The 27347-nt window shown below is 39.4% G+C and overlaps 1 protein-coding gene across 1 annotated transcript in view; it reads right to left on the minus strand.

Moving 5' to 3' along the window:
* Positions 1 to 27347, minus strand: part of MMRN1 (multimerin 1) — a 45849-nt gene that overhangs the window by 7835 nt on the left and 10667 nt on the right. The window contains exons 2-6 of the mRNA XM_009329762.1: positions 20667 to 20786; positions 18277 to 18383; positions 12785 to 12883; positions 8019 to 8192; positions 1084 to 3063 (exon numbers count right to left, since the gene is read on the minus strand). Of these exons, the coding sequence (XP_009328037.1) occupies positions 1084 to 3063; positions 8019 to 8192; positions 12785 to 12883; positions 18277 to 18383; positions 20667 to 20786 (2480 nt within the window). The remainder of the gene's footprint in view (positions 1 to 1083; positions 3064 to 8018; positions 8193 to 12784; positions 12884 to 18276; positions 18384 to 20666; positions 20787 to 27347) is intronic.

Consider the following 27347-nt stretch of genomic DNA (forward strand, 5'->3'; position numbering starts at 1 on the left):
TTGCGCATGGTCTTAGCACGAGCAGGAGTGGTAGCTCTTACTACCCCTACATCTGCTTACAATAGGGACCAAATATTGTTTCAGAAATGTTCATAAGTTTAAGAATGCTTTACAGAAAAGATTTAGGTCTGGGTCTTCAAAAGTATCTGGACATCTATCTGTCATTTAGGAATCTGTCTCACTTATTTTAATGTGAATTAGAGTCCTGTGAAGATTTCTAGTCACTTAACCACTCTTCATTTTCTGTATTTTCCCAGAAATGATATTTCCATAAAACATTAGCTTGCACTATTGATTTTCACTCAAGTCTGATTCCAAAAGTCATAACTCAGAGTTTGTATTTCTGTGAATTCATCCATATGAATTCATTTCATATGATGACGTTTGAATTTAAGGTCAGAAGCGAATCCCACTCAAAATGCCCTTTTTAAGAATGGTGGCTCCTGCTCAGCTGAGCTGTTCTCTAGATGGACTCGAGTCAAACCTGCTTTATTGGCTGGGCTCCTGATTCTGCAAGAACACACTATTGTAATTGTAACCGCACTAATAATCTCAATGAAGTCCTGAAGGAACTGGCAAAAGCCTCATTACAGTCATTTGGTGTATTCACTTGCTTCAGGTTTTTGATACTTTTCATCCCCACCGACACTGCAAAGTACTCATGCAACCCCAGATTTTTCTCCCAGCTTGCATGTTTTTTTTACTGAAATTGCTAATTGAGATACAGGCACAAAACTCTTGTAGTTTAGATTTTGTCTAAATTGTCATTTATGTTTGAAAGGTCAGGTTCTCAGCTGAGTGTGTGTGCATGCACATATATCTTAAACTGATCAGATGTGAATTTATTAAGGAAAATTAAATGGAGCTTCTAGATGCCTTAGTGCAGAGCCTCCCCATAAGAAAAATAAATTCTCTTGTAAGCAAGAGACTAGAGTAAGTTCAGATTCCTCTGAAACACTCTTTAAGGCATTCTTTGGACTTTTTATTCACCCCCAGTCAAGTTCTTCCACTTCTGTTCATTACAATGGTTACGTAAGACTTTATTACAAAGACCCTAATTTTTAGTAGAGTAAAATGCATTACCTGAATCTATAGTATTATCCGTGTTTCTCTGACTTCGGCTGGCCAGGCTCATGGTGATGTTTGCTGCCCCTTTTTTCACTGGAGCTGGTTTCTTTATAACTGGTTTCACCTGTTTCTGAAGTTTGGTGATGTTGTTCATTGCACTTGTCACCGATATGTCAACATGCTGGGTTAAATTTGTTAAGATAGTTCCCGCTTTTATTTCAAGCACAGATTCAATGAGCTCTTTGAGGCCCCTCTGCAGCAGGGGGATATCTGGCTGAGCAAGTTTAATTAGCACAGGTATACTCGCATTCATTTTTTGGATGCTGCTGTTGGTATCCTGACACAGCCCCCAGGCCTCATGAGCCGTCTTGTTCAGAAGTGGAATGCTGTTTGAGAAGCGGATCGACTTGGCTTCCAGGGCCTTGATCCTGGAACTCAGTGTCTGGAGCTGAAGTGAGACCACTTGTTCTTTCTCTGTCAAGGCAGCTTTGGTTTTTTTCAGTGAGACACAGTTGTTTGCCAAAAACTTGGAAATTTTTGACTCCACACTCAGAAGGCGAACTTCATGGTCCTTTGATTCCTCCACTGAGTCAAACAGTTTTTCTTCCAGGCGGCTGATATCTTGTTGTTGATTGTCTACTTTTGATGACGTTTCATTTAAAATATAGAAGAATCTTCTGAAATCGTGGAGGATACTTTTGTTAGACTCCTTGTATGGAAGATCAGAAAGGGATGGAGCTACTTGTGAAGTGAATTCATACTTCTTGTCAATGAGCAGTGTCCGGAGGGATTCATTCAACTGTTGGAACTGGGGAATGAAAGCCAGGAGGCTGTCCAGTTTCTCAGCTCTGCCACAGCAGACTTCAGTCTCATTTCTTAGAGCACGTAGCATATCTTTCAGTACGTAGTTATCTTGAATAGAATCAATAGCACTGTTTATTACTATCATGGTCTTGTTTAATCCATCTTCTATTTCCATGGAGCATTCATTAATACGGCTCTCAAACAGTTCCTGATAAGCCTGAGATTCATTTTTAAGTCCTTCCTGAGTTTTGGAAAGCTCCTTAATTGCAGAACTCATTCTGTTAATGACAGTCGTGAGGTTTTCAAGCTTCTCATTGATTACTTCAGCTTGGATTTGTTGTGCATACTCTGAGGTCAGACTAAAAGGTACCCCTTGTTCAATCAAGGGTTGCAGGATCTCCATATCATAGCACAAATCATTAATTTGCTCATTCATTTTGTCCATCTTATTGTCCAACGGAAGGACTAGGTCAGAGACACTTTTGTTTAGGACAAGCACATTCTCTTGGGTTGCTGCCAGCTGTGTTTGGAAATCCCTCCTGCTCTCTGACAACATGTCATCACAGACTCCCAGAACAGAGTGTCTCTGAATTTCCAGTGCAACACTGAGATTACTGATCTTGCTATCCTGGACTCTTAAGTCATCATAGATTTGCAGCACCATCACACCTTGTTTCTTTACTTTCTCATGCAGTGTGAACAGGTACTCTGTAACATTGTGCTCTGTGACTTTATCTGCTGAAGGGATGTTTTGGCTTGAAGACTGTTCAGCTGATAACAGTTGTTCATGAGCATCTTTCATTTCAGTAAGAGTCCTATTTAAAGATTCATAATAAATGACACTTCTTGACTGTTGATGCTCCAAGTTATCTTCCAAGGATTTCTGCTTTTCCTGTAAAGCTTTCATAGGCTTGTCACAAGTGAGGGTCATTTCCTCTTTCATCTGCACCATATGACTCTTTAGCTCCAGAATGTCAAGCTTTGTTGGCCCACTGTCTTTCTCCTGAGCAAATTTTTGTTGGGTTTCATTCAGATGCTTGACTAAATCTTTTGTATTTTCAAGATCATCTGACAAACTAGACACAGTCTTGAAAATTTGAGCCATGCTCTCTTGCATTTCACCTTGAAATACTTTAAACTGTTCTCTGACAATGTCTTTGACTAATTCATTAATACTTCTGGACTTGACACCTTTGGGAAAAAGGACAAATATGGAAACAATCAAACCAATTGTGTTAGCAACATCTAAGTTTTTTCCACAATGTGAGCAAACACAGTGCTGTACAGAAGTGAAACACACACATCCCCGCCCCAATTTACCCACCCATAGAGCAAACTTTAAAGCTGAGGAATGTAGAGGATGGCTAATAGTGTTTGAAGACTCATCCCTGTTTCTACTGGGAGTTTTGTTATTATTTTGAAAGGGCAAACTCAGACACTGCATATGCGGTATCAACTTTGGTCTCCTAGCTAAGCTGTTTCTGAGCACTGAGATGAGGACATCTGTGTGCTTTTGTGGCTTGCTCATAAGAAAATGATGTGTCCTTTCTCCACTGGGAAAGTAAGGAAAATACACCTGCTTTATCAACATTATGGTCAAGAAGAAGTGAAAGCAGAGATTATTACCTTGCTATTGATTCGTATGTGGTAAGTGATCATACAACACAGTATAGTGAGAAAGACGCAAAATAAAAAGAATAGCTTTATTGAATATCTGAAGTTAGTAACATGACCACTGCCACAAAAGGCAGACATTTTAAAGGTACAAACCTTTAGTTAGTCTTGCATACTACAACTCTTTAAATAGCTCCTAGGAATACTGATCCTGAAAAGCACTAGGCAGAGGTGAATGTGTAGGAATGCTGCTCCTGTGAATAACATCAAAATTTGTCTCCCATATAGCCTTACATGGGTTAAGATAGTCATAAAATAGTGTTCATCAAGAGTGCTGCATAACATATTTGAATTAATCAGAGCAGTAGTTCTGCTCTGGTGTGAGATTAGAAGAAATTTTTTTTAATTTGTTCTCCAAAAGTAGACCTTATGTCCAGCTAAAGCACTGAAGCATTCTTTGCACATTTTTTCTAAACCCTATGAACACTTGCAGCCAGCTTGCGATATAACGGTTAAACCCTTTTACCTCTACAATGCCTTGATGACCATCAGTTCTCTGATTAAAACCCTATTGATAAAGGCAGAAATTCTTCTGTTGCCCTCCTCTATTTTCCTCTCAATTACCTCTATAGCCTGGATTTTATTGCTTCAACTCTAAAACAGCAAGACGTGTTCTGAAACCTTATTTGAAAGTACATTCTCAGCAAGAGCAGCAAAATGGCAGGAAATCAGACCCGTGAAACCCAATGCAACTTTGGGCTCCAGGGGTGCAAAAGGATTCCAAATAAAAACGGTTTTGTTCAGCAAGCTAGAGAGAAGCACAATGCTTTTTCTATTCAGGAGATTCATCTGAATTGTGCGAGTGTTTCCAGCTGGAAACATAAAGTAGTTGATAATACTTGCTTTTTATGAACTATAAATGAGTCTCAGTCTTCATTATGTCTGGTAAAATGGACAGTAAACACCTCTGATGCTTAGGGGAGAAATCTGTCACTTGTTCAGATAGTGGTTTTTTTCAAGGCAGGATATAATAGGCAGGTGCAATAAGTTTGCTAGTCTGGAAAAGAGCCACTTCAGAAATAGAGCATGAAGTTTCCTAAGCAATAAACTCAATTACTGTCAACTGTGGTCGCAGATGTTACAGCAATTTTTACACAAAGTATAAAAACTAACAAAGTGATAATACTGAGATTGCCTTTATTATTTTACTTTTTACTACCTGAAGAGCAAGTAAATGACTAGACATATGTATACACATGAACGTGCACACTTACACACAGAGCTTTGTCAGTGAACTTCAGCGAAGGAAAAACAGTAAGATAAGATACCCGAGAATGAGGATGTCCTGGCAGCTGAGAGGAAGAACCAAGGTATGAATGCAGAGTAAAATAGCTGACATGTAGAGAAGCCATTGTAACTGATGATTTGGTCAGTTTATTTTATGATGCTGAAAAATGTTCTGTGCTTTAAGAGACACAATGAACTGTGAAGAAAAGTTTAATGGCTGGGGAAAGAAACAAGGTTACTCTATACCTCCTGTGAGGAATTAATTAAATTTCTTCATCTCAGCAACAAATCTTGATAACAGACCATCCTGCTGCAAGAGGTCTTCCGCAGGATCTACACTGGCCTTTTCCTTCTGTGGCAGTCAAGAAACTGCCAGCCTCACCCTCTCCCATTCCTACTCTACTTAGTTGGATCGCGGGTGTTGTATGGAGCTCAGCTCTGGTTTTCAGGTGTTCTTTTTATCAAGAGAGTGGAACCTGGTAAAACAGGTAGCTTTGGGTTTCTCTCCCTTACTTGCTGGCTAGGACAACTAGGTACCTGGTAAGCAAGTGTTATTCCAAAGTTCACCAGGGGCTGTGGGAGCACGCTTCTGCACAGAAAGACCTGACCCAAACTTTTGTTGTAGGTGACAGTTGGGTATATTCTTAAGCTTGAGCTGAGAAGACACGTGAATACATTCATGGATGTAACTCAATTTCTCTGTTGCTCATTTTGAAATATAAAGGTCCAAACCACCTGTGAACATTAAAGATCTCTTGCACTTTTTATGAGATTGTACATTCTAATTTTAACTCCCTGGCTGAAATCCAAAGTGTGTAATTACTTTGTGTCAACATATACTCCCTTTGCAGTTTCAATTATTTGAAGAATAATGCGCAAAATAAAGGTATGTACACAAGAGACGGAGTTAAAGTTATATATCCAGCTGTAAATGACCTTTTTGACTTGGAAGTGATTAACACTCCATTGTTGAGTTAATTTTTAAAGGAGTGTACATTTTAATAACCAAAAGGAAAGGAGTCTATAAAAAGACTTGATGTGGAGTGAAAGGAGGAAGAAAGAATAGCAAGAAGTAAGCAGAGTTTCTTAAATTAAAGGGAGAACATCAAATTATTTTCTCTAAGTAAAAAGTAGGAACAGTCTCCTGAGTACTGAAAACAATTTAAAAAATGCACAACAGGTTTGACTAATAAAATTAGAGGAGCATATCTGTTACTCCAGTGAGTGTTGCCCTGTATCAACAGATGACAGGTTTGTGGGACCAAAGTCTATTTACAGATGAAACCATGAAATAAAGACTTTGTAAACTGTATTGAATCGTTTGTTCACAGAAACAGACCTCACTCCTAACAAACTCTGATACAAAGCTGGGCAGCCATTAGAATTTCTGCGATAAGAAAAAAGGTGATTAATGGATATGAGCAAAGGACCTGGGCACCATGGGAAGAAAATTGAAATGTAGGGGAAGAAGGAAGAAGTCTGAATAGCATGAGGCAATTACAGACTTAACTGTGCTTTGAAAGCACATTGCTTCAGGACGGCAGTGGTAGTGGGGAAATTTGTGTTTTACTTCACGTGAGCTTCTAAGAGTAATTTTTAGCAAGTCTGATGTACCTATACTACACATCTGTACCAAGTTAGAGGACAGCATGGAAACTCCTTCCAGCTCCTGCTACTTTAGGATGCTCTTTGCCCGCTTGGGGTATGACTGACTGATATTCCCTGGACAGAAACTGCACTTGCCCTTTGACATTACATATACAAGCCAACAGAAACACTAATCTTGTTCTCTCTTCCCTCCTCACATCCCTGCTGTTTACCTATGTACGAGCCAAGAATAACCTGTATTGGAGTGCCCATAATTAGAGTCAATGAAAGCAGTTGATAGCAGCATTTTCATTAGAGCTACTTGATTAGGAGATAGATTGAGAACATAAATCAAAAAAGGGCCAGCAACTGGAGATTTCATCTAAGCAGGTATAACATAGAGCGCGGCAGACAAAAACAATAAAGGCTTGAAACACGTTTGCAGAGAAGTGTGAAATAATGGGTTTTTTTGTACTGCACATTTTAATTAGGACTTGGACCCTTAAATATAGATAGGGAATGGAGAAGCAGGAGCACAGGATGCAGCAAAAGACCTCTTGGAATAGCATGAAAATGACAGCTAGAATGAGTGGAATATAAAAAAGAATGAAAAGAAAGCAGAAGGGAAATGGGAAATATTCAAAGACAAATTAAATGTATGCCCAAGGGTCAAGAATGCCATCTAGCAATATGTGGAGAGGTGAAAGCAGGTCACTGAGTGAGAGATGGGATAAACTTGATCCAGGGTACAAAAGAGCCATCTAGCATGTGGCACGAGCAACTCAGGAGACAGAGGAGGACTGAAAAGACAAGAAATGGGACCACATTTGGTAAATTCGAGGGAGATACGAAAGCACTTATTGTTTCATTTAGTTTTATCTCAATGTAAGGAGCTCCAGTTCCCTCGTTCTATTTTTAGACAACAGAAAAATTCTCTGGATTCTAAAGTGTATAATACAAACAGTTCGGGGAAAATTCCTGAAAAACAAGAAAAATATTGCACATCAAGAAAATGAAAGCTTCAGTCCCAATCTGTTTGTTAAGCACCATTTGTAGTTGGGTAACAAACAGATCTTGCTGCAGGATTCACAAAGAATGGATGCATAGTTCTGCTGGCGAGGGTCTGCCCAACCTCCTGATCCCTGTCCGTGTCTTTCTCATCTACCGAACATGAGTACAGATGTTTATCAAAGGTAGCCTAATATGATCAGAGGCAAATTATTCAGCAGAATGTTTGCCATGTTATAAATACAACAACTACAGAATTCCTTATACGTTTCCCCTGCATATGTGAATTATGTATTAAAGAATATTACTTAGACTTGGTAGCAAAGTAAATACTATGTCCTTTAGCAGCTGTCAGATAAACAAAAAACAGACATAAGAATATTTGCAGAAGCTCTAAGTAAATGAAAGTGCCTTGATAGTGGCTTAAGTAGACGATGTAGTATCCAAGAACGTAAATTTTTTGTCACTATAAAAGACACCATAACAAATGTCAAAATAAACAAATCCCTCTATTATGAAATTAAACTAAAAAGAGTTCTCCCTATAAATGTTGAGCAATAGAATAGGACAGTCTATGAATGTTTTTAGCATTTTTTTTTTTTCTGGCACCTTTAACTGGGTGAGTGATCACATTAATTTATTTTTCTTACCTTTTAGAAAAGACTGGAAGTCTCTGCCCTTATCTTCATTGATTTTGCCTTCCAGAGAAGAAAGCATCTTGCTCACATCATTCATTGCAGCAGAAATGCTGTCAACTCTCTTCTGTAGAAAAGTCAGTTTCATCTCCTGGCTGCTAATCTTCTCGTTCATTTTTTGTGTAAGTGCTTGGTCAGAGAACAAAACGAGAAGAAAAAAAAAAAGTAGTGTTAAAACATTGTGGGGAGAGGAAAAAGAAAGTGTAATTGACTTGAGAGATATTAGCTGGAAGTGAGGTGAAAAGTTTCTGAATTTTTTGTCTTGAGTGAATCATCTTGATTTTTGTCATGTATCATGTATTAGTGACATTCAGCAGCACAGCAGTAACTAATTACTGAAGCATCTGTATCCATTATAAAGTATTTATAATTCTACAAGAGTATTTTGAATGGTTAGCATATTTTAATCAGCATAATGCCATTCTTCCTCCACCGAGCACCCTACAGGGTATTCAGTTAACTCTCATTTAGTCTACCTCCTTTAACACAATCACAAAAGCATTGATTTTTACTTACCATTTATAACATAACTTCATGAATTTGCAAGGCTTGTGTCTAAAGGAATACATCATCTTTTCAGTGTTGGGGTCAAAATAAAGACTTGTTCAACACTGCAGCAAGGCAGAAAAACAGCTAACAGATAAATGACTTTGAAATAATTATTAGTCTGTCATTAAGAAAAGATGCCCAACCTGTGAAGTCAATTTTATTTTAAAACCTGCCCAAATTGTGTCTGACACTTGTAGTCTCTTCAGGTATAAAGAGGCCTAGCTGGACGCTTTTAAGATAGGTAGTGGTGAAGAAGGCCTTTGTCTTGCAAATTAAGACGTAAGCAATGACCACCAGTGGGGGTCATGATGGCTGCATCCAGCTTATGTTGGACTTTGGGGATGAATGACAACATAGTAGCCAAGGGCTGTCTGGAGCAGTGACCCAAATGTCTTGCTGGTATGCAAATATGACTATAAGTCAATCATCTTACTCTATAAATAGTGGACAGCCCAGGGCCTATTGAGGTCTCCTGCACAGCAGCGGGCTGCACGGAGGGATCTCCCCTTGAGTAGGGACGCCTCTCAAGGTTACTCCTTGAGGTTGAGAGATTCCTTGCTGCAACAGATCCTCGGTAAGTGACAAATAGCGTGCTAAACTTTGAAATCTTAGCTCAGTGATATAAAGGATTAATTGCACATATATATAACCCTTTAGACATAAACCGTTGACCAAGTCTGGGGCTAGGATTGGATTCAGCTGCACCTAGACTCCTCTCTGAGAAGGAGTTTAGAAAGCAAGGGGGTCCTTTCTGAACCTCATGACTCAATGGGATGGTCTCCCTGACAGTTTTGTCTGACCCTGTCCTCTATGCAGTAAATAATCAAGTGTATGTTGCCATTGAATCTTGTTAAACCACTGTCACATTTACCACTGAACTTTAACTCACCGTTTTCTATCAATAAAGTGCATTGTCGCTTCCCTCTTATGAGTGCAGTCTCACTCCATCCGCGACAACCCTCGACACGATATATACTACCCTACATGATCCAGGCCATACTATGACTTAATAAACTGCTATGCAAGAGATTCTTTAGCAGTATATACAAATATTTATTAGTGTAAATTTACAGTATTGCTATTGATCTTATGTCACTTTTCATTATGGCATCAGTGTCTATTCCCATGGCAGTAAACAGTTATAATCAGAAATCATGTAGAAGCACAGGGCCCTAAAGACTACAACAAAAACCCCCCAAGTTATATGTAAAAGGACATGTTCTTCTGACTAGATTTTCATTCTTCAAAATTCTAGCATGTAAAAAATAAATGTATCATACCTAACTTGATAGCATTTGGGAAAATCCAGAAAATTCACTAAATGCACCCAGTCAGTGCAGATGAAGTGTGCCAACACCCACAAGAATGCTTTCCTGTAGAGGTTGTAAAATTCATAGTTGGTAGAGCCTGGTGAATAAGGCTGGCTGTTTTCGGTTAGGATGTTAGCATCTCCAGCTGTTTACTTTGCCCATGGTGTCTACTTACATGAACAGAATTTTGTGTCTGTAACTCAGCCACCTAGTTTAGAGTCTGGCAATTCTCCCCAACGGCACTGGAGACAAGCCATTGATGGATCTGCTTTGTCTGAAAACTCTTCATCATAATACTACTCTGTGACAGACAGACAGGTCTGGATACTTCTGCTCCTGGTTGAATTGTTACTATGAGAAAGTGATTTGAATTCATTACTGGCTCATGCATAGTCACCCAAACTGATAACTAACCTGCAGGGTGCAATGCTTTCTTCAGTTCAGTTTCTGTCAGTTCCTACTGAAAGGGGAAGACAAGCTGCATAGATGAACCTGAAAGTGAGGTTTATAAGTGCATGGCTGCATAGTGGGAGCTGGAAACAGAATCTGGCTTGTAGAGCCCTGGCAGCTGTTGACAGAACAACAGACCAGGGCAGTCAGCCCTGGCCCCAGGTCGTGTTTGCAGGGTTGGCAGCCAGAACAGGTATCGCTCTCCTTCTAAATTGACCCCATTTGATTTAAAAATAACTGAAAAGCAATTAATATGGAGCTCTGATATTCCAATTTCAGAGTTATTTTTCAGAGCAGAATTCCTACTAAGAGAAGTGGCATGTTTTAATACTCTATTGATCAAGCTCACTTTTTCATATGAGTCCTGTCTGCTTTACTGGACGACACCCTCCCTCCAGCACTGGGAAACTTGGTTGATCACATGATATCACCAGGGAGCAACAGCCTTCTCCTTTCTAAATCCCATTTGAAAATACCTTTCTCTATCTCCATGCCAGATTCAGTCTTTCCCCTTACTGCCTATGCTTTCTAATTTTTCTATTCATCTAATGTGATTTCAAGTAAAACACATATATGGACATAAGCACGTACAAGTGTACTGTCTCCATAAAACCCTGTGGCAGTCTGGATGCTGACATCCTGTTCTCCCAGCATGCATGAATATCCCAGCAACAGAACAATTATATTGTTCAATATATTATATTGACAACTGCAATATACAGACCTGAGAACATAACTTGCCTTATTATTTAGTTCCATAAATTTTTTTCAGATATAGGCCAACTGTGTGAGTGACAATAACACTGTAGTGTGTAACAGCTGATGATTTTACAAAAAGCCAGTGTAGACATCCATAATCGAAACATCAACAGATTCAAAAGGGAGGTAGTAAGAAAGTTCAAGGAACATGCCTCCTTTATGCTGTCTTTCACATCTTGTCCATCTTCTGGCTCCTCACCATGTAAACTACAAGCTCATTTGACAGTATGTAGAGAACGCTGCCAAATAACTTGCATAGAATTTGGCACCAAAAATTTACCTGACAACTGCAGTCTCACTCACTTGCTGGGGAGTATATCACAAGCAGAGAAAAATTTTTTCAAACAACTTCCTTATTCAAGCATGTTTTACATATTTCTTTTGTTGTTATTTAAACACGATACGCTGATTGTTGACAGTTCACTGAGTACACAGACTTTATAAATAATTCTGCATTACCAACATCTCTATATCCTCAAAGGCATATACACCTTCAGGTGGTACAGACGAATATAGTATAGTCTGTCAACTACTTGAATACCTCTAAATCATGGATACCTTTTCATGTTTCTCTATAGTGAACACTAAATATTTGAATTCATGGTTAATTGGAATGATCTAATAAACCATGATTGTTTCTGCTCCCAGTTTAGTGAGTGTGCAAACACGCCTGGCATGAATAAAATTCCATTCCCATGAACACTTATGCAGACAACTATGAAATTAATTTTCTGGAACATTTCTGGCGGTAAACTTTAAATCATACAGATGGTAATGGAAAATAAATATAAAGGGAAGTGAGCACACCCAACAATTCTAGAGACTAAGAGATGGAAAAGCTTTTCATGCAGCAGTCACCTAAGAAAACTTCTCAATGTAGATCACTATTTGAACAAAAGCATTACTGTTACTAACTAGCTCTTACAATGCTGAGGTCTGTACATACCCTTGCAAGAAAACACCGACGTTATGTTCCAAAACCTTATGGTCTAGATAGGTTGAAGTAAACACAGTAGTGAGCATATGAATAGTGTAATAAGAAAGTCTCAAACACCTGTGGTATAAAGCTGTAAACTGTCCCTGTGTTGCTTAGCTATTTGATCATCCTAGAGGGAGTAGCTTAAAACACACCTAAGCTACCCTTGATAAAGTTTGAAGTGTCATTGTACTGATTTTGAATAAAGCACCAATTTTTATAAGAAAATATATGACAATAATCATATATTCAGATAATACAATTAACATCACTGCTTTTTATTTTATGACCAATGCTGGTCTATACTACTCCTAGATTTGGTTTTGGGTTTTTTTTGGCTGTGGTGTTTGGTTTTTTTTTTCTTTTGTTTCTGTTAATTCATCTATTTTACTCAGTAATGTAATAGTTTAACTATCTCTATGCAGAATGAATTTCCTGCTTTTAGTTTAGTCACAAGACACTCTATAAATGCTAAGCTACTGGTACCTTTAAATTCAGTTTCTTCCGCCTATCTTTATCAGAGAAGCGTACCGCTGAACCATGACTGTTGGAAACTCTAACGGTACATTCAGGTCCCTCCAGCGGACAGGGATTTTTCTCAAATTGTTTCTGCAGTGATCTTAGTGAGTCACATGGTCAGGGTTGGGCTAGAGGTGATAGTAATTAAAACAGCTGACCTGGCCCACTGGGGTCCTGAGGAGCTCCTGGTGTCCTCTCACTGATAGCTCTGCTGCTTTCAGCCTGGTTGCTGTTTATAAGTGATTGTTGTTCTTGAGCTAAAAGAGGGAGAAAAAGGAAAGGATGTGAGTGAAACACGGAACATGACAATCAGGATTCCACAACAATTGATTTTTCTCTCTATTCTATACCAACTTTACCAAAGCCTAATCATCTGAAGTGATTCTTGTTATCTCCTTAGTCCATCTATAACACAGTGTGGAACCACATTGATGAAGACAGTGAATGGCATTATAAATGGCTTCCTGAGATTGGCAGGGGTTGCTGTTAATACTAGAATGTCAAAACTTGCCCTATAATGAACAGAATTTTGAAATCTCCAGGGCTAAAAATTCTAGAGGAATATTTTAGATCAATATAAAACAGCAGTACAAAGACAATACAGAGATTGTCAGCTGTAAAATTAATTAGTTTTTTTTATAAATACAAAATTAGTCAGGTTTGTTGAAACTGATTTTTTTTTTTTACAGATTACATAAATCTTTAACCATGGATATCTTCCCACTAAAGGCAATGGTGATATTACATTGTTGCAGCACCTAAAAACAAAAACCGTTTCAAAACATAATCAAATTCCAAATTCCAACAAATATCATCTGAGATTTGCAACTGCTACATACATTAAAAAACTTCACAAAGGTGACAAGTTTGTAAATATTTTCTCTGGTCACGGCAGATGAGATTTTCTGTGCTTATTTTACATCTCAGCCCAAAGATCCCAAAGCAATTTGCAAAAAGCTAGACTAACATTATTATTATTTCAATATTACAGTTGGGGAAACTGAGGTCCAGAAAAGTAAAGTGCCTTCACTCACAAAAAGTAGGGAACAGCTGATAGGATGGCTGGAAACTGAACTGAGATTTCCACCTTCCTGACTTCTCTAGCCATTAGGCTTAATGGTGCCATTTTAATTTAATTATTGTTTAAAAAAAATGAAATATGTACAAAGTAGGTTGTAAATTTGCTAGTGTAAATTCATACCAATTTTTATATGCTTGCTCAGTTGATGAAGCATTTTGACGTGGATGTTGTCCCAGCTGGAGCACATCTAAGGAATGCCACTTATGTGGCACTGATGTGATTTCCAGTCTTTAGTACAGTACAAGCAGAATAACTTGGGTATGGTGACATTATTTTCCAGTTCAAATATTAAAAACTAGTCTAGCCATAATGTGAGTTTCCTAGGAAACAGAATAAAATGCTGAATCAAGAAATTCCCTATGTTTCATCAGCCTCTTGGCAGTATATGAGGATCGATAGATTACATTTAAGGATGATATAAGGTGTTTGAGGTTGTAAATTAAGGTGGGGGGAAGTAACAATTAGGACAGGAACTCAAAGGAAATTATCATATGGACTGCAAGTCTCATAGAATGAAATTGGCTGATAAGAAATACAAAATTTTCAAATAGTTATAATTTCAATAGCTTCTCTTATCTTTCTGTGGCATGGTTATTGACAGGAGTTAAATACTTGCATTCAGCCCAATTCATTACACAGGATTTATCAGGTGGTGATGTGATGGTACAATCTATGACAAGGGAGTCACTTACTTGCCTGTGATAAAGACCAACTGATCAGTGTCCTTTTATTCTTTCACTTACTGATCTTTCTGTTGCTCTAAATGTATTCACTGCCATTGTTAGTGCTACAGACACCAGATTTTTTTTAAACTCTCCATCTTCTCTTTCATCCTCCCTATTAAATCAGCTGCCCCACTCACAGCTTCACATTGTGGAATACCCAAACCCTTACTGTTTTATTCACTTTTAGAGTTTCAAGGATATATATTTATCGCTGTGTGCTTGTTTTACTAATGCTTTAAACTGTTCAGATAACTTAATCCCTGTAAGACCCAGGACATAGATCTCACCCTGTTGGAGCAAACCAGTAATGGAGCAAGCCAATAGTGCATTATACTGCTTCTAAAAGCAGCAAGGACTGTAGCCAGCGATGCACACACACAAAAAGCCTCACCCAGAGACAATACCTCATATTGTACAGTTATTAAATTTCATCACTGTATAGGAAAGGTACTTCTCAGGCAGCATTAGAAATTCAGGGTTTTCATTTGTGAAACAAATTCAGAAGAGTCACTGGCAATATAGCTTCTCCTACATCATTCTTCCAGTGTGGTTCAGTCCTTTTCCAAAGGAAGCACTCTGACACGTCATATGGCGATTAAGTCTTCTGTGCTCCTTAGTCCCACAGATGAGATTCCCCATCCTAGATGCTGAACAGCAGCAGATGAGATGGGAGCACCAGACTGAAACTCTACTACATATAGTCCTTAGGTCAGAAATAGCCATCAAGTGACTCGCATTTGAGACTTTTTAAAAATTGGATATGCTATGCTCAGTTTAAGCTAAGAAGATAAAATACAAAATAAAAAATAGACTTCTAGACCCACCTTATAGGTGCCATTTACAATAAGAAAGCAACACCAAAACCAAAAAAAAGCAGCATTTCAAAATGCTGAGCAACGAAGAGCACTTCCAGGTCCTCAGCACTTCTGAATATCAGGTAAAGCACATAGGAATCCAACATTAGGCTCCTATCATTGAATATATTGGCCTAGATGTATAATTTATTGTCCCATGTATTTTTAAACATAGTGCGCAAAATGATTTCAGGGAATATTAAAAATATGGAAATTGGATATTTTTCTCTCAGTATATTTTTGATGAAGCAGGAGTGGCTGAAGGGGAATCCCTGTGGGGAGTTTGGTAGTTTGCTCCCATTCCCTGTGTTTCAAGGTGCATTGCTACCTTTTGTGTCTGCAGCTCACCCCACGCAGAGGATAGCGCTCGCTCCTGTGCAGAACATTTTACAGCCATCTGCTGGAGAGATGACATCGCTACCATGCAAGAGAATTCAGTGCTAACAATGGCTATGGCGTTGTCAGCAACTCCGAGAACCAGCTCTTTGCTCTAAACCACAGCCACGGCAAACGGAAATGAATTCATATACATTAAGTCACCTCAGCCTCACTCCACAGCAAAGCTGAATTCGAGCACAGCATGATATACATTTGAAGATGCATCTTCCAGTTCTTGAAATCATTTGTGACACATAATATAGCGTTCAGCGACCACATGTGCATGAGCGAACTGGGATTTCTTCCCCTCTGACATTACTACACGCACAATGTTTTCTCCAGCTTAAGGATGAAAAGGTAAAATAAAGCTATGTTTAGTAAAAATGACGTCATGAACTTTGCAAGTCAGGATTTACAATCCCTTTCATTTTAGCAGTTTTGCTCCCAGTTAAGCATTTGATATTCCAAAATCAAAATAATGATGTTTTATTTGTTGAATTGTCCACATTGCGCTGTTTCATGAGACTTGTAAGTAATTAGGTCTACATTTTTCCCTTCTTAAAAAGTTTCTTGTAAAATTGCATTGTCCATGCTGGACTAGGATCCATGTCTTATCCAATTTGGTCATGTGTTGCCACACAGGAGGTAAAGTTAGAAATAGTGATCTGAACACATCTCTTCCCAGAGGCTCTTCTGTCTCACTCACTACTATGTTACCTTGAGAAGCATCTGTAACCAAGCAGTTGCAATGAGGCTACCAAATATGGTTTACAGATGTCTAGTAATAACTGTCAGATGGTGACAAGTGTTTCTTCCTGCCTAGACTACCAGACTGAAATAGTTATGTATGATTTCACTTGGTTTGAGAGAGAAGCTAAACCAGAAGGCATTTGCTACAAGCAGCCCGCATCACACTAACAGTGCCTTCCCAGGATCTAAAACATATTGTCAGAATACCCCAGCTCCCTTGGCACAGAAACCCTTCAATAACAGTTCTGTTGTTGAGCAGATCAAGTGCAGAGAGGCCAAGTGAAGGGCTCAGCAACTCTGGAGAGCCCCAGTCAGAGCTTACATTGTCTCTCCCCCTGCCGTTGTAGAAACGGAGTGCCTGAAGACAAGGCTATTGGGCTCCCAACTGTTCGAGTTCATTAGCTGACGTCCCTTCATGGGAATTGAATAATACAGGCAGGGCTTGTGCTGGTGGTCTGCTCCTCATGGGAGGCAGGATCCCAGAAGCGGGGAAGAAGAGCCTTTCTAACATAACACCTTTCATCCCAATCTCTTTAAGCACTTCTACAAGCATTAATTAATTAAATATCCCAGTGCCCCTGTGAGATAAATGTCATCTCAATTTTCTAGATGGGTAAACCTGGGTATGCAGATTATAAGTGGCTTCCCCAAGTTGTTCAGCAAGCCAGAAGAGATTTGAGAATAGAACCCAGGAGATGTAATTTCAAACCCGCTCCTGTAACACTTGACAACATTTTCCTTTATTCTTATTTTTACACAGATGCCACTGCAAATTGAGTTACACAGCTTTTTTCCTGGTCAATGCTTCCCTGTTGTTTTGATGCCATTTCAATTTTATCAACTGTAGCCTCCCCATACAATAAGCGTTTTTTAATCTATTTTTGCTAATGCTTGCATTTTTTAAAAGCAGACCTTTGAAACATCTGATCCATGCTCACTGGACAGCCTTGCTGACTGTGTCCCATGTTAAGAAGAGAATTCTGTGCCTGCTGAGGTTCTGGCTTTTCGACATTGAAATTTCCCTCCTGGATGTGAATAACAGTGATTTCTCTTCATTCCTCTACATTAATTTTTAATCACAGCCTCTACTTTACCACTGCTGATTGAATTCTCTACCACATCTAATGGCCTTTCTTGTAATATTCATTCATTTAAAATATGTATGCTGATGCCATATCTTATTTTTCAAGGGCTGCTTGTTTAAGGCCGGCAGCAAAGAAATAGCTATTATACAGATGTTAAACTACAGTACGTTGCCATATGTTTGATCGCGAGGGCAGAGGTAAAACACTCTATTCTGTCAAAAAGAGGCACAATTATATAGGGATCATGTGTAATACCTGGTAAGATTCAGTCACTGTTGAAATGAACAACAAAATTCCTACTCAATTCAGAGGGAAACAAAGTTGATACATTATTTTATCATGTCTAAAATATATTCTTAGGGCCTGAAACTGAACGCCAAAAGAGTCACAGTGCTGTAGATGAATTTTACAGCAAGTATTCAGTAGAGGACCTGGATTTAATATCCCCAGCACTGCAATACTCTAACAAAAGGTCAAAAGTAGAGAAGCGCTGAATGCAAACTTCCTATTTTAGCAAAATGGAATAAGGCTGAAGATTTTATGAGTTTTATTTAGCGTGGAAGAGAGGAAAGGACATTCTGCTTAGCTACTCTGGAAATTCATGTGCAGGGAAGAGTCAACATCCCAAAGTATTTTAGTTTACTGTGCATTTTTCCTGGTTTTAAATTAACAGGAAGGACTGTAGTGATTTTCAGCAGAGCCATTTGCTTGCAAATCAGATTGCATTGTTTTCTTTTGTTGAAGTGAATAGTTTCAAATCCTTACAATTCTACTCACCTTTGGGTTGGCAGTTTTGCCCACTGTACCCAGGACAGCACTTCCACTCCAGCGATGTTGCTATTTTATGTTTGATTCTGTAGGCTTGGTGTGTTGTTGCCTGGGACCTGCAAAACATGACCATTTTAGAGCTATTTTAGGTGACAAAACAGGAGTTGTAGGATACCTGTATAACTACATTATGTTATCTTACATGTCAAATGTTTCCTTTCACTAACTGCTTGAAACTGAAAGTGAAGCCTAACTAGGGTTTGGTGTTTCAATAGCAATCACAGTTTTAATATTGCAGCCTTCAGATCATCTGCATGGATTTTAAAGGAATCTGACTGATGTCTGTTTAGTGCTGTCAGACTTCTTCCCTGAATATCTTATTCAGGAGTCAAATACTACTAACTTTTATGGAAGATATTACAATTAATATCTACTAAACTGGACAGAGTGAGCCAAAAATACAATTGTGAAATACCATTTTCTTTGAAATCAGTGGAAAAAAGCATCCACAATGAATTTATGCCACGTCAATTCACATTTAGCGCACACTGGAAGCCTCCCGTTCTGATTATTTTAAACAAGATTATACAAACATTAATCTGATAAAGCATGAAAATTTCCACTCTGGAAGTCGATGTAAGGAGGGTATGGCTATGTAATTATGATGCCTGAGTTATTACTGTTACAGTATGTAACTGCAGAGGCGGCAGCAATTTTGTTTCTGTGTTCCAACACATTCTGCATGTCCTGGCTACCCCATCGCTTCTTTTAGCTTTCTTAACTTCAGAGAAGTCAGTTTAGAATGAACACAATGCAGTAGGGCATACAGAAGAAACTAAGTACAGCAAGTCTAATTGTCTCTTTTAATATGCTAAATACAAAGTTTAAATAAAAAGAATATGGCACAGTTCTGCCAGTTGCTAAACACGAACATGAAGAACACCTCAAATCTCAGAAAATACAACGATAAAATGGTTACAGAACTGTTTTGGACACATAATCCCTGTCTAAATCATTCCAGAAAGGGGGACAAATTTGAAGTCTGTCAGACCAAAAAATATCATCCCAATGAATTAAAAAATGCCACCTTGTTTTACACTGTAGTTAATCTTGTCACCCCTTCACAAGGGATGTAATATTATATATATTAAAATGCAGAGCAGCTGGCAGGAGCTTTGCATGTGTCCCCAAGCAGCTTTGCCTCTGAGAAATGGCTTTTTCAGCAGCAAGAACTCAATAAAGATTAAGGTGAACTGAAATCAAGAGAGTTCTTAGTTATTTTGCTGTACGGATGCTCTTATTTTATGATAACACTACCTTATTCTGCCTTAGCATAATCCATTCCTCAAAGCACTCCGTGAAAGGAGTTAATCAGGAATAGCTATTTCAAGAATAACTCTCCACGTAGACAAGCCTCAGAAATGTATATAGTAGAGACTTATTTACAGGAGCAGCACAAGGAGCTAATTTTCCTACAAAAAAAAAAAGAAATTAGAGTTATTGTGAATCTTCTAGATTGAATTAGGAAAAAAAGGCAACATTTCAATCACAGGGTCCATTCCACAGTTTTGCAATACAATCGACTATATTTCAGAGTCACCAAATCCTAAGGACACTCTATTCCCGGTTTCACCTCAAAGCTTTAGGCATGTTCTGCCATACTACCTAGAGGACAATTCTCGGAACAGTCAAACTGCCTTGTAAGAGGCTTTTGAAATTTTTCAAGGGAAAAATATGTTACAACCTCTGTTTTGTTGGTGCTGTTTCAGTTTGCCATTTTCCAGGCCCATGCATTAAAACTCAATTTCATTTACTATTGAAATCTGATGTTTGGAGAATACAGTGAGGCACCCAAAGCACAGAGGACAATCTGAATATGTTTAACAGAGTCCTTATTTACAAGTTGTATCTAGGCCAATTACTTTTCTATGTTCACTGCCTGACCAAAGCTGTGCCAGAAATAAGCACCCAGCAGAGAGATAATAACAAAAATATTGATGCCTCTCAGGGGAAGCCTTTTGCGCCAACAAAGCACATGCTTGGAAAACTGCACGGAGAGGATTTTCTTCTCCACATGTGCTTTAAAGCTTTGTACATGTGCACCTTTCCTTGCAGTACTCTGGAAGAGGGGAGCAGGCAGTGGGCTTACTTGAAGACTTTGAACTGACCGGAGGGTGCCAGAGTGAAGGTGTGCCAAGTCATGAGGTTTTACACTTGCTATAGGGACAAGTCATGAGCTTTTACACTTGCTATAGAGACATGTTAAGATGAGACCTGGAAACATGCTAATCTGCTCCCTCCCATTTTAATTTTAATTTCTAAAGTCATGGTTGTATGAATTATGCAGCTGGTGATAATTAAAGTACTTGCAAGTACTCTTTCTTCCTAGTTCTACACACCTCTGAGCACAGGATCCAATAGGCCAAGTGCAAGGCTTTGCTCTGCCTGATGAGAAGGTTTCCAGGTTGTCCATTACCACGGTAGGTAAGAGTCTGGTATGAACATAGGCACACCAGTTCCTGTAAGAGACAGAAGGTAAATATAATTAAAAGTACAAAGAACATTTTCCACAATATGATGATATATGGTACTTAAAGGGGAAAGTTAAACCCATAATTTAGGGATAGGACCAAGTTACGAAAATTAAGTTTGGTTTCTCTCAGACTGCCAGTGTAGTCTTGGGCAATCACTTAGTCTTTGTGCTTCAGTTACCCATTAACAACAAAGAAAACAGACAATCATTTCTCCATCTCTACATATATTTATATTGCAAATCTAAATTTTTCTTTGTAAAAGTTTGTGGAGCACCAAGTACAAAGAAGCTCTTCTAGACTGCAGCAATTACAGGTCTTAAAATACACCTATATTTCAGATTATAGAAACTGTCTATCCAGAATTCAAAGGATTGTTTAGTAAGGTTTTTAACCACCCATATCTTTCACTTTATGGATAGAGATTTCTACTCTTCCTCCCTTTCCCCAGCAATATTGTGAGTACACATAGACTGTGTTTTGCAGTGCACTTTGAGGTCAAAGCCACACACAGCAATAATGTGCCATAGCTCCACGCTTGCCTGTGCCACTGGCTACCCACCCAGAGAAAGAAGTCACATGTGAAATGATCAAACTCTTGATCACTGCAGTACAGGACGTAGGAGCTGGTGAGTGCAAGGCCAGGTTTGGTTTTTTACAAAAGGATTCTAAGGAGGTTGCAAGAAACCACAAACTGTTAAATCAGATTTTGAAACCAGGTGACTTGGTAAAAGCTACAGTAGATAACAGAATTAAGTAGAAATTATAAACTGTATAATGGCTCGGCACAGATTTGTACAGGGAAATCATGCCTCAGAAATCTATTGGCATTCTTTTAATCAGAAGCAGGTAGATAAAGAGGTGATTTTCAGAAGCTTTTGGCAAGGTTACTCACCAAAAGCTATTAGAGGGGGGAAAAAAGGCATCTGTCACACAGTAAGAGGATAGATCCTGTTATAGATTAATAAGGTATAATAAGATACTAAATCAGAGAGGTGAAAGACTAGTTAGCTTTCTCAAGAAACAGTTTATCAGCAGAATCCCACATGAATCTGTAATAGACATGATATTAATTAATGAGGGGGAAAGTAGATGAATAGGGAGATGACAGTTATACAAAGCTAAACAAAATCATTTTGTGCAGTAAACCTAAAGCTGATCTTGAAGAATTATGGAAATCTCATGATACTGAATTTCCAACTAATTAGTGTCAGAAAAGGGTCTTGTAATGCAGAGTCAAGCACAAATACAGACAGCCTTATACAGACAGTATGACTACCTAAATTAACTATAATCAGGAAAAAGGTCTTGGAGTCATTGTGATTAGCTCTTTGAATATGCCAATTTAGTATTTTGCATTAACTAAACTAGCAAATCAAATACATGAAATTATTAGGGAAGTACTAGAGGACAAACAGAAATCACCACTGTTTCAGTACATCAACTCCTTGTTGCTGTATATGAGTTTATGGTTAGCCCACAGTTTGAATACAGAACTCGGGTTTGTTCCTACATCCTAAACAGAGGTGAAAAGAAAGATACAAACAGAAGATGAAGAGCAGGAGGGATGGGAAGTCGTGGCATTCATTATTCAGTTGGTCTTGTTATAATAAAGAGGCATCAAAACAAAACAGGTTTAAACTTTAAAAAAAAAGGGTCAGGGTGGTGTTTCCACAAACATAGACTGTGCCAGATTTGGAAGTTTGGGAAGCCAAAAAGGATTTTAAAAAGCAGTTAAATGATTTCATGAAAGAACATGCCATTAGGGTGGTGTTGGTTTGGTTTTTTTTTTTTAAACATTAAGTTGTAGCTATAACCTCTGTCTCAGAAAGTCCCCCAGCTGCAGATTGGAAGGCATCCTGAAGAAAGTATTATTGCATTTTTGCCAGTAGAACAAATGCCTGTTTGGTCTAGTAGTGATTTTTTTTTCCCCCTCTAACCCAGGGTCATACATTATTCCCTTGTCCATGCTGAAACATATTTCATTTTTTACTTTAAAATTAGTGACAAGACAGTTGGCGGGCTGGTGAACTTGCAAGTATTTCCATACCAATATTTGTGCATGAGAACTTGCGTATGAGTTTGTCTTCCTGGGTCATGTTTTGCAGCTAACCTTTGCTTCTGGTTGTAGTAGTTCTGTTAGTGTTTCATAATCCAGTAAGGAAATATATATTTACCTCTGAAATCAGTATCTTGCTATGGGCTCCTTACAGTGGAAATCAAAATACAGTTAAGTCCAGATTAGTTTCATTTACTTAAGTGGCATTAATACAGATTTACACTGCTTCAAACAGGAACAACAGCACAAAACACAAAATAGTATCAGCATCTATCCTTAAGTAATTGTTTTTGTCTACTGAGATCCTCGTATTATCAGTGCACTCGCATTAAATTCAGTAGTGCTTTCCTTGGAAAATGACTCCTGAGAAAACAGCAGGATAAGCTAGGAAGTAAGATGCTACGTAAGGCCAACAGACTGAACCTCTCAGTATTTCTGCTGCCAGTATTGTGGTGCTCCCTCACACAACACATATTGTTTAATTGATGAATAATGTGTTTCATATAAAATGGGTTTCTATTGAGTCTCTTTGATCTGATTTTGCTCACTCACTCTCTACTTCCTTGAGTGTTTTCATTAGGATAATATTTCTTTTTAATTGGGTGTAAAAAGGCTGTGCTTTTGTTTGATGCTTCCTTTATGTTCTGTCTCCTCTAGCTATAGCCTTTTTTTCTGTGTGTATAAATTAGAGACTCCATGAATAAATATTTACTAAAAATTAAATGCAGCTCTCAAGCATAAGCTTAAAGATTAGGTACTCTTCTCACTGCCTCTGTGGAAGCCAGGAGCAACTCTATGCAAGTGAGACATGTAAAATTGGCAGAATCAAAAGGAGACTTAAGTCTTCTGAGTTTTGCAGAGGAATCATGAAGTTACTTACACCACCCCTCTGGTTGGGGCATATGGGTCCTTTACAGTCTCCTGTATCACACAGAGGCTAGCAGTAGTAACTAAATAATAATGATATTTGCAGTTAAATGTTGCCAACAGTTAGCCAGAGAGAGCGCTTGTGGCTCCATCCCTTCCAGCACACCTCTACAGCAGCAAGGGAGAATAGGCACCCCCTCTTGCCAATTGTTCGGTAGGAGCAGGACATGGCAGGGCACGACGAGGAAGACAGCTCTTCCATGGGGCTTCCTTGCTGAGCATCGGGGAGCAGCAAGAGCAGGGTTTCTCCCCGACAGAAGGTGAGCCAGGAGGGGAGGGGCAACCAGAGAAGCTAGGCACTGACCTCACTGGCAGCATGCAGTGCAACAGCACCAGAGACAGGCAAGCAGCACTAGGGTGACAGAAACAGGTCGATTAGCAGCCCAGCAAGTATCAAGCAGAGACTAGGTAACAAGTCCAAGAGGACTGCTAGGGACAAGCACCTTTATGAGGAGAACAGGCTCAAGTCTGAGCTTAAGTGGAGCCCCTGGCCCATGAGCGGCCAGAGGTTCCGGGTGAGGCTGCCCAGCGCCATTGGGGTCTGTTAGTTTGTCCAGGGCACTACCGCTGAGCTCCTTTCTCACTACAGGCATGAGGTTTCTTCCATTTCACAGCTGTAGTGAGGGTTCTGCATATTCATACCTAAGATTAAAAACTGTGTTTTTCTCTGAAGTGCAGCACAGAGATTTAAAAAAAAAAAAAAATCTCTCAGCATATGAACGGGATACTAAACATTTCTTAACAGATGCAGAAAGTGATACTGGGCCAGACTGACAGTGGTCTATTCAGGAGGAGCTCTGACTAAACGTGGTGGTTTGCTTATGATTTAAACTTCGTATAGAGAATGTAAACATCTAAATTCGTGAATAACTCTCAGCAATTAACTGGTGACATATCGTCTCATCAGAAGACCTCTGTAGTGGTAACACCACCTCAAGCAGTTATGCAGCACCAGACCTCTGTTACCCTTGCAAGTTAGCTGTCTGGAAGGTGAGGAACTAAGAGCTAACACCTTGGGCAGCTGGGTGCTAAGCTTGCCACCTCTGCAAATCAAGAACCCAAATATAGCAGTCAGATTTTAACATCTGAGCTACAATGAGCCAGCGGTGAGGTTAGGCCTTGAGCTTGTGGCTCCCCAGCCTGCGCTCTACCCTTGCATGCAGACCCGACAGCTCACCAGAGAAAGGGATTAAGCAGAAGACATATAGCGGTGTTCTCAGTGCTGACATTTTCTGCAGTGCATACTGTCAGGGTATAATTTTTTTGTAATTGGATTCCATTTTACATCTGAGCAAATGTGATCAATGAAAAGATAAAACAATGAAAACAGGCATAAAAAACAGTTGTAAAATACATGAAAGCCCTGGCATACAGAGAGTTCAGTTTAAAAAAAAATCTACTTTTTAAAATTCATAATGTAAATCCACTAATTATCATTATTATTGAGGGTGGCTAGCTTCAAGGTAACAGCTATTCGAACTTGCCCATTTGGAGATGCCCTCCAAAGGAAAACACAGTACAATACATCACAAATGTATCAGTTAAGGACTGCTCTTGGTTTTTAAAGATAGTCTGAACTCAGTCTCTGGTCTCTACCAAAAATTTAACTCAACTTGAGCAGATTGTTTCTATTTAAAATATTTAACTCATTCTTAAGCTACATGAGTGCAATGCGGAAGCTTTGGTTCTCACAAGGCCCAGCAATCTTTGATCAGGCTAAATTAGAGGAAATATTCACAGCAAAAGAGCCCCTGGTGTGACTCATAATTAGGTTTACGCTACCAATGAAATAAGCTCATTAAGAGATGTTAAGAATGTAAATATAATTTTGAAATCAAATTGTCTGAAAAAATGTAGATCTGGAAATAGAAGATGAAGCGTGGCGGAAGAACTATGACAGGCTGTGTTAATGCAAAGGCAGAACAGAAGACAACTGATTTGCATAACAGGACCTTAAACCTGAAAATCCTCTTTACCCTCCATGGAATAATATATTCCAGATCAGCAACACAGGCTTCTAACATGCAGATTTTGTTGAGAGCTGCAGGAGCCTGGCGTTTCTTTTGCATTGAGCCTGATTTCAATCAGGAAAGCTGTATTTAAAAACAAAACAAAATCCTCGCAATGTACAACAGAAATCCAGCCTGGAGAGAGCAGTGCAAGCCCCGACTGGCGTAAGGCCCATGTGACAGATTTCATCCTCCTCTTGCATGTATTGGCCAGGAAAACTCACTGGTAGCGAGGTGTGGGAGAGTACCTCTGAGTCCTCAGGCCTTTGAAATAGCCTCTTTGCTTGTGATATTTGCAGCAGTTATTTCCAGCTCGAATCAAAATACTGCTACTCCAACCCTGCATCAAGTGCGGTTTGACCGTATGTGAGAAGTAGGGCATAATACGAAGAGCAGCATTTGTTTCTTTTGCAACCAATAAGCATGTCTACACTGCAGCCTTGGCAGGCCTCAGCCCTCTGGGTTTTATGGCCATTGCGAATTCCAAGTCCTGAACAGCTAACGCACCGTGGAGCCTGCCTGTGCCACTGGAGCAAAGCACCTACAACTGGCAGGGCATTAGTGGGACCAGACGGTGCCTTTAAGCCTGTCTTTAGCTTTTGGGATCCTACCCATCCCATACAGCTTATTCAGATCTTGCGTTTCATACCCTCTCAGAAAAGTTTTCTTCTCTTCTGCTTATACCAGTCCTGTTTCTTTTTCCACAGAGAAAACATTCCCGTGAAGCATTTCTTCATTTCCACAATTGGCCCAAAAAGAGAAAGGATGCGGCCTGGAGATAACTGTGAAACAGAAGTAGTTTCAGGGCAACTGTAAGCAAGGGCTGCCCACACTGTGTCCATGGCAAGAAGCCCAGTGCCCAGTCTACATGAGCATGTACCAGTAATGCAGGTGTTTTCCTCAACTGGAAAAAAGCTTATTTCTGAGCGTGTAAGACAGATTACCATAGTGTTTCCCTGTGTTCAGTTGACTTATCCTCAGCCATTTACATCAACCTCATGATATGAAGGTATATACATGGTGTGAATTACCGGGCAACATCTTGCAACTTCAAAGGGATGTGATGCCCAGCAAAAAGCAACTTCCCTGTCTGCATAATGAAAGCATGTGGCCTAGGGAAACCTGCCCTGAGATGCACAGCTAGGAGATGAACAGTAGGTAACGTCTCAGCAGTAGTTATTTAGTTATTCTTGTTTAAGCTTTCATGAGCAGCAAATATGGTTTCTTACATTTACTGTGCAGATTCCTGAAGCTGGACTTGACTTTATATGATGAAAAATACCCCACTTGGTTTGAAGTAGCTGTATAAGCATGTGCTCTTACGTATATCCCTGGCTCCTGATTCAGGGGACACGTGCCCGAGAACACTCGGGAGCCCTTAAACGCATCAGAGCTTCGCTGGCGTGTTGCCAGCGCTCCTAAAGCCTCGTCTCATTCGCAATTAGCGGCGCTTATGCTCTGCTTTACCACCTCTTTGGTGGCAGCCTGGGTGCCCCGTCCGAGCTGCCCGCCCCCACCCGGAGAAGGGGCGGGAGGCTCACCCCGTCGCCCCCC

The sequence above is a fragment of the Pygoscelis adeliae genome, unplaced genomic scaffold (assembly GCF_000699105.1).
Source record: "Pygoscelis adeliae isolate BGI_AS28 unplaced genomic scaffold, ASM69910v1 Scaffold67, whole genome shotgun sequence".
Classification (NCBI taxonomy): Eukaryota; Metazoa; Chordata; class Aves; order Sphenisciformes; family Spheniscidae; genus Pygoscelis; species Pygoscelis adeliae.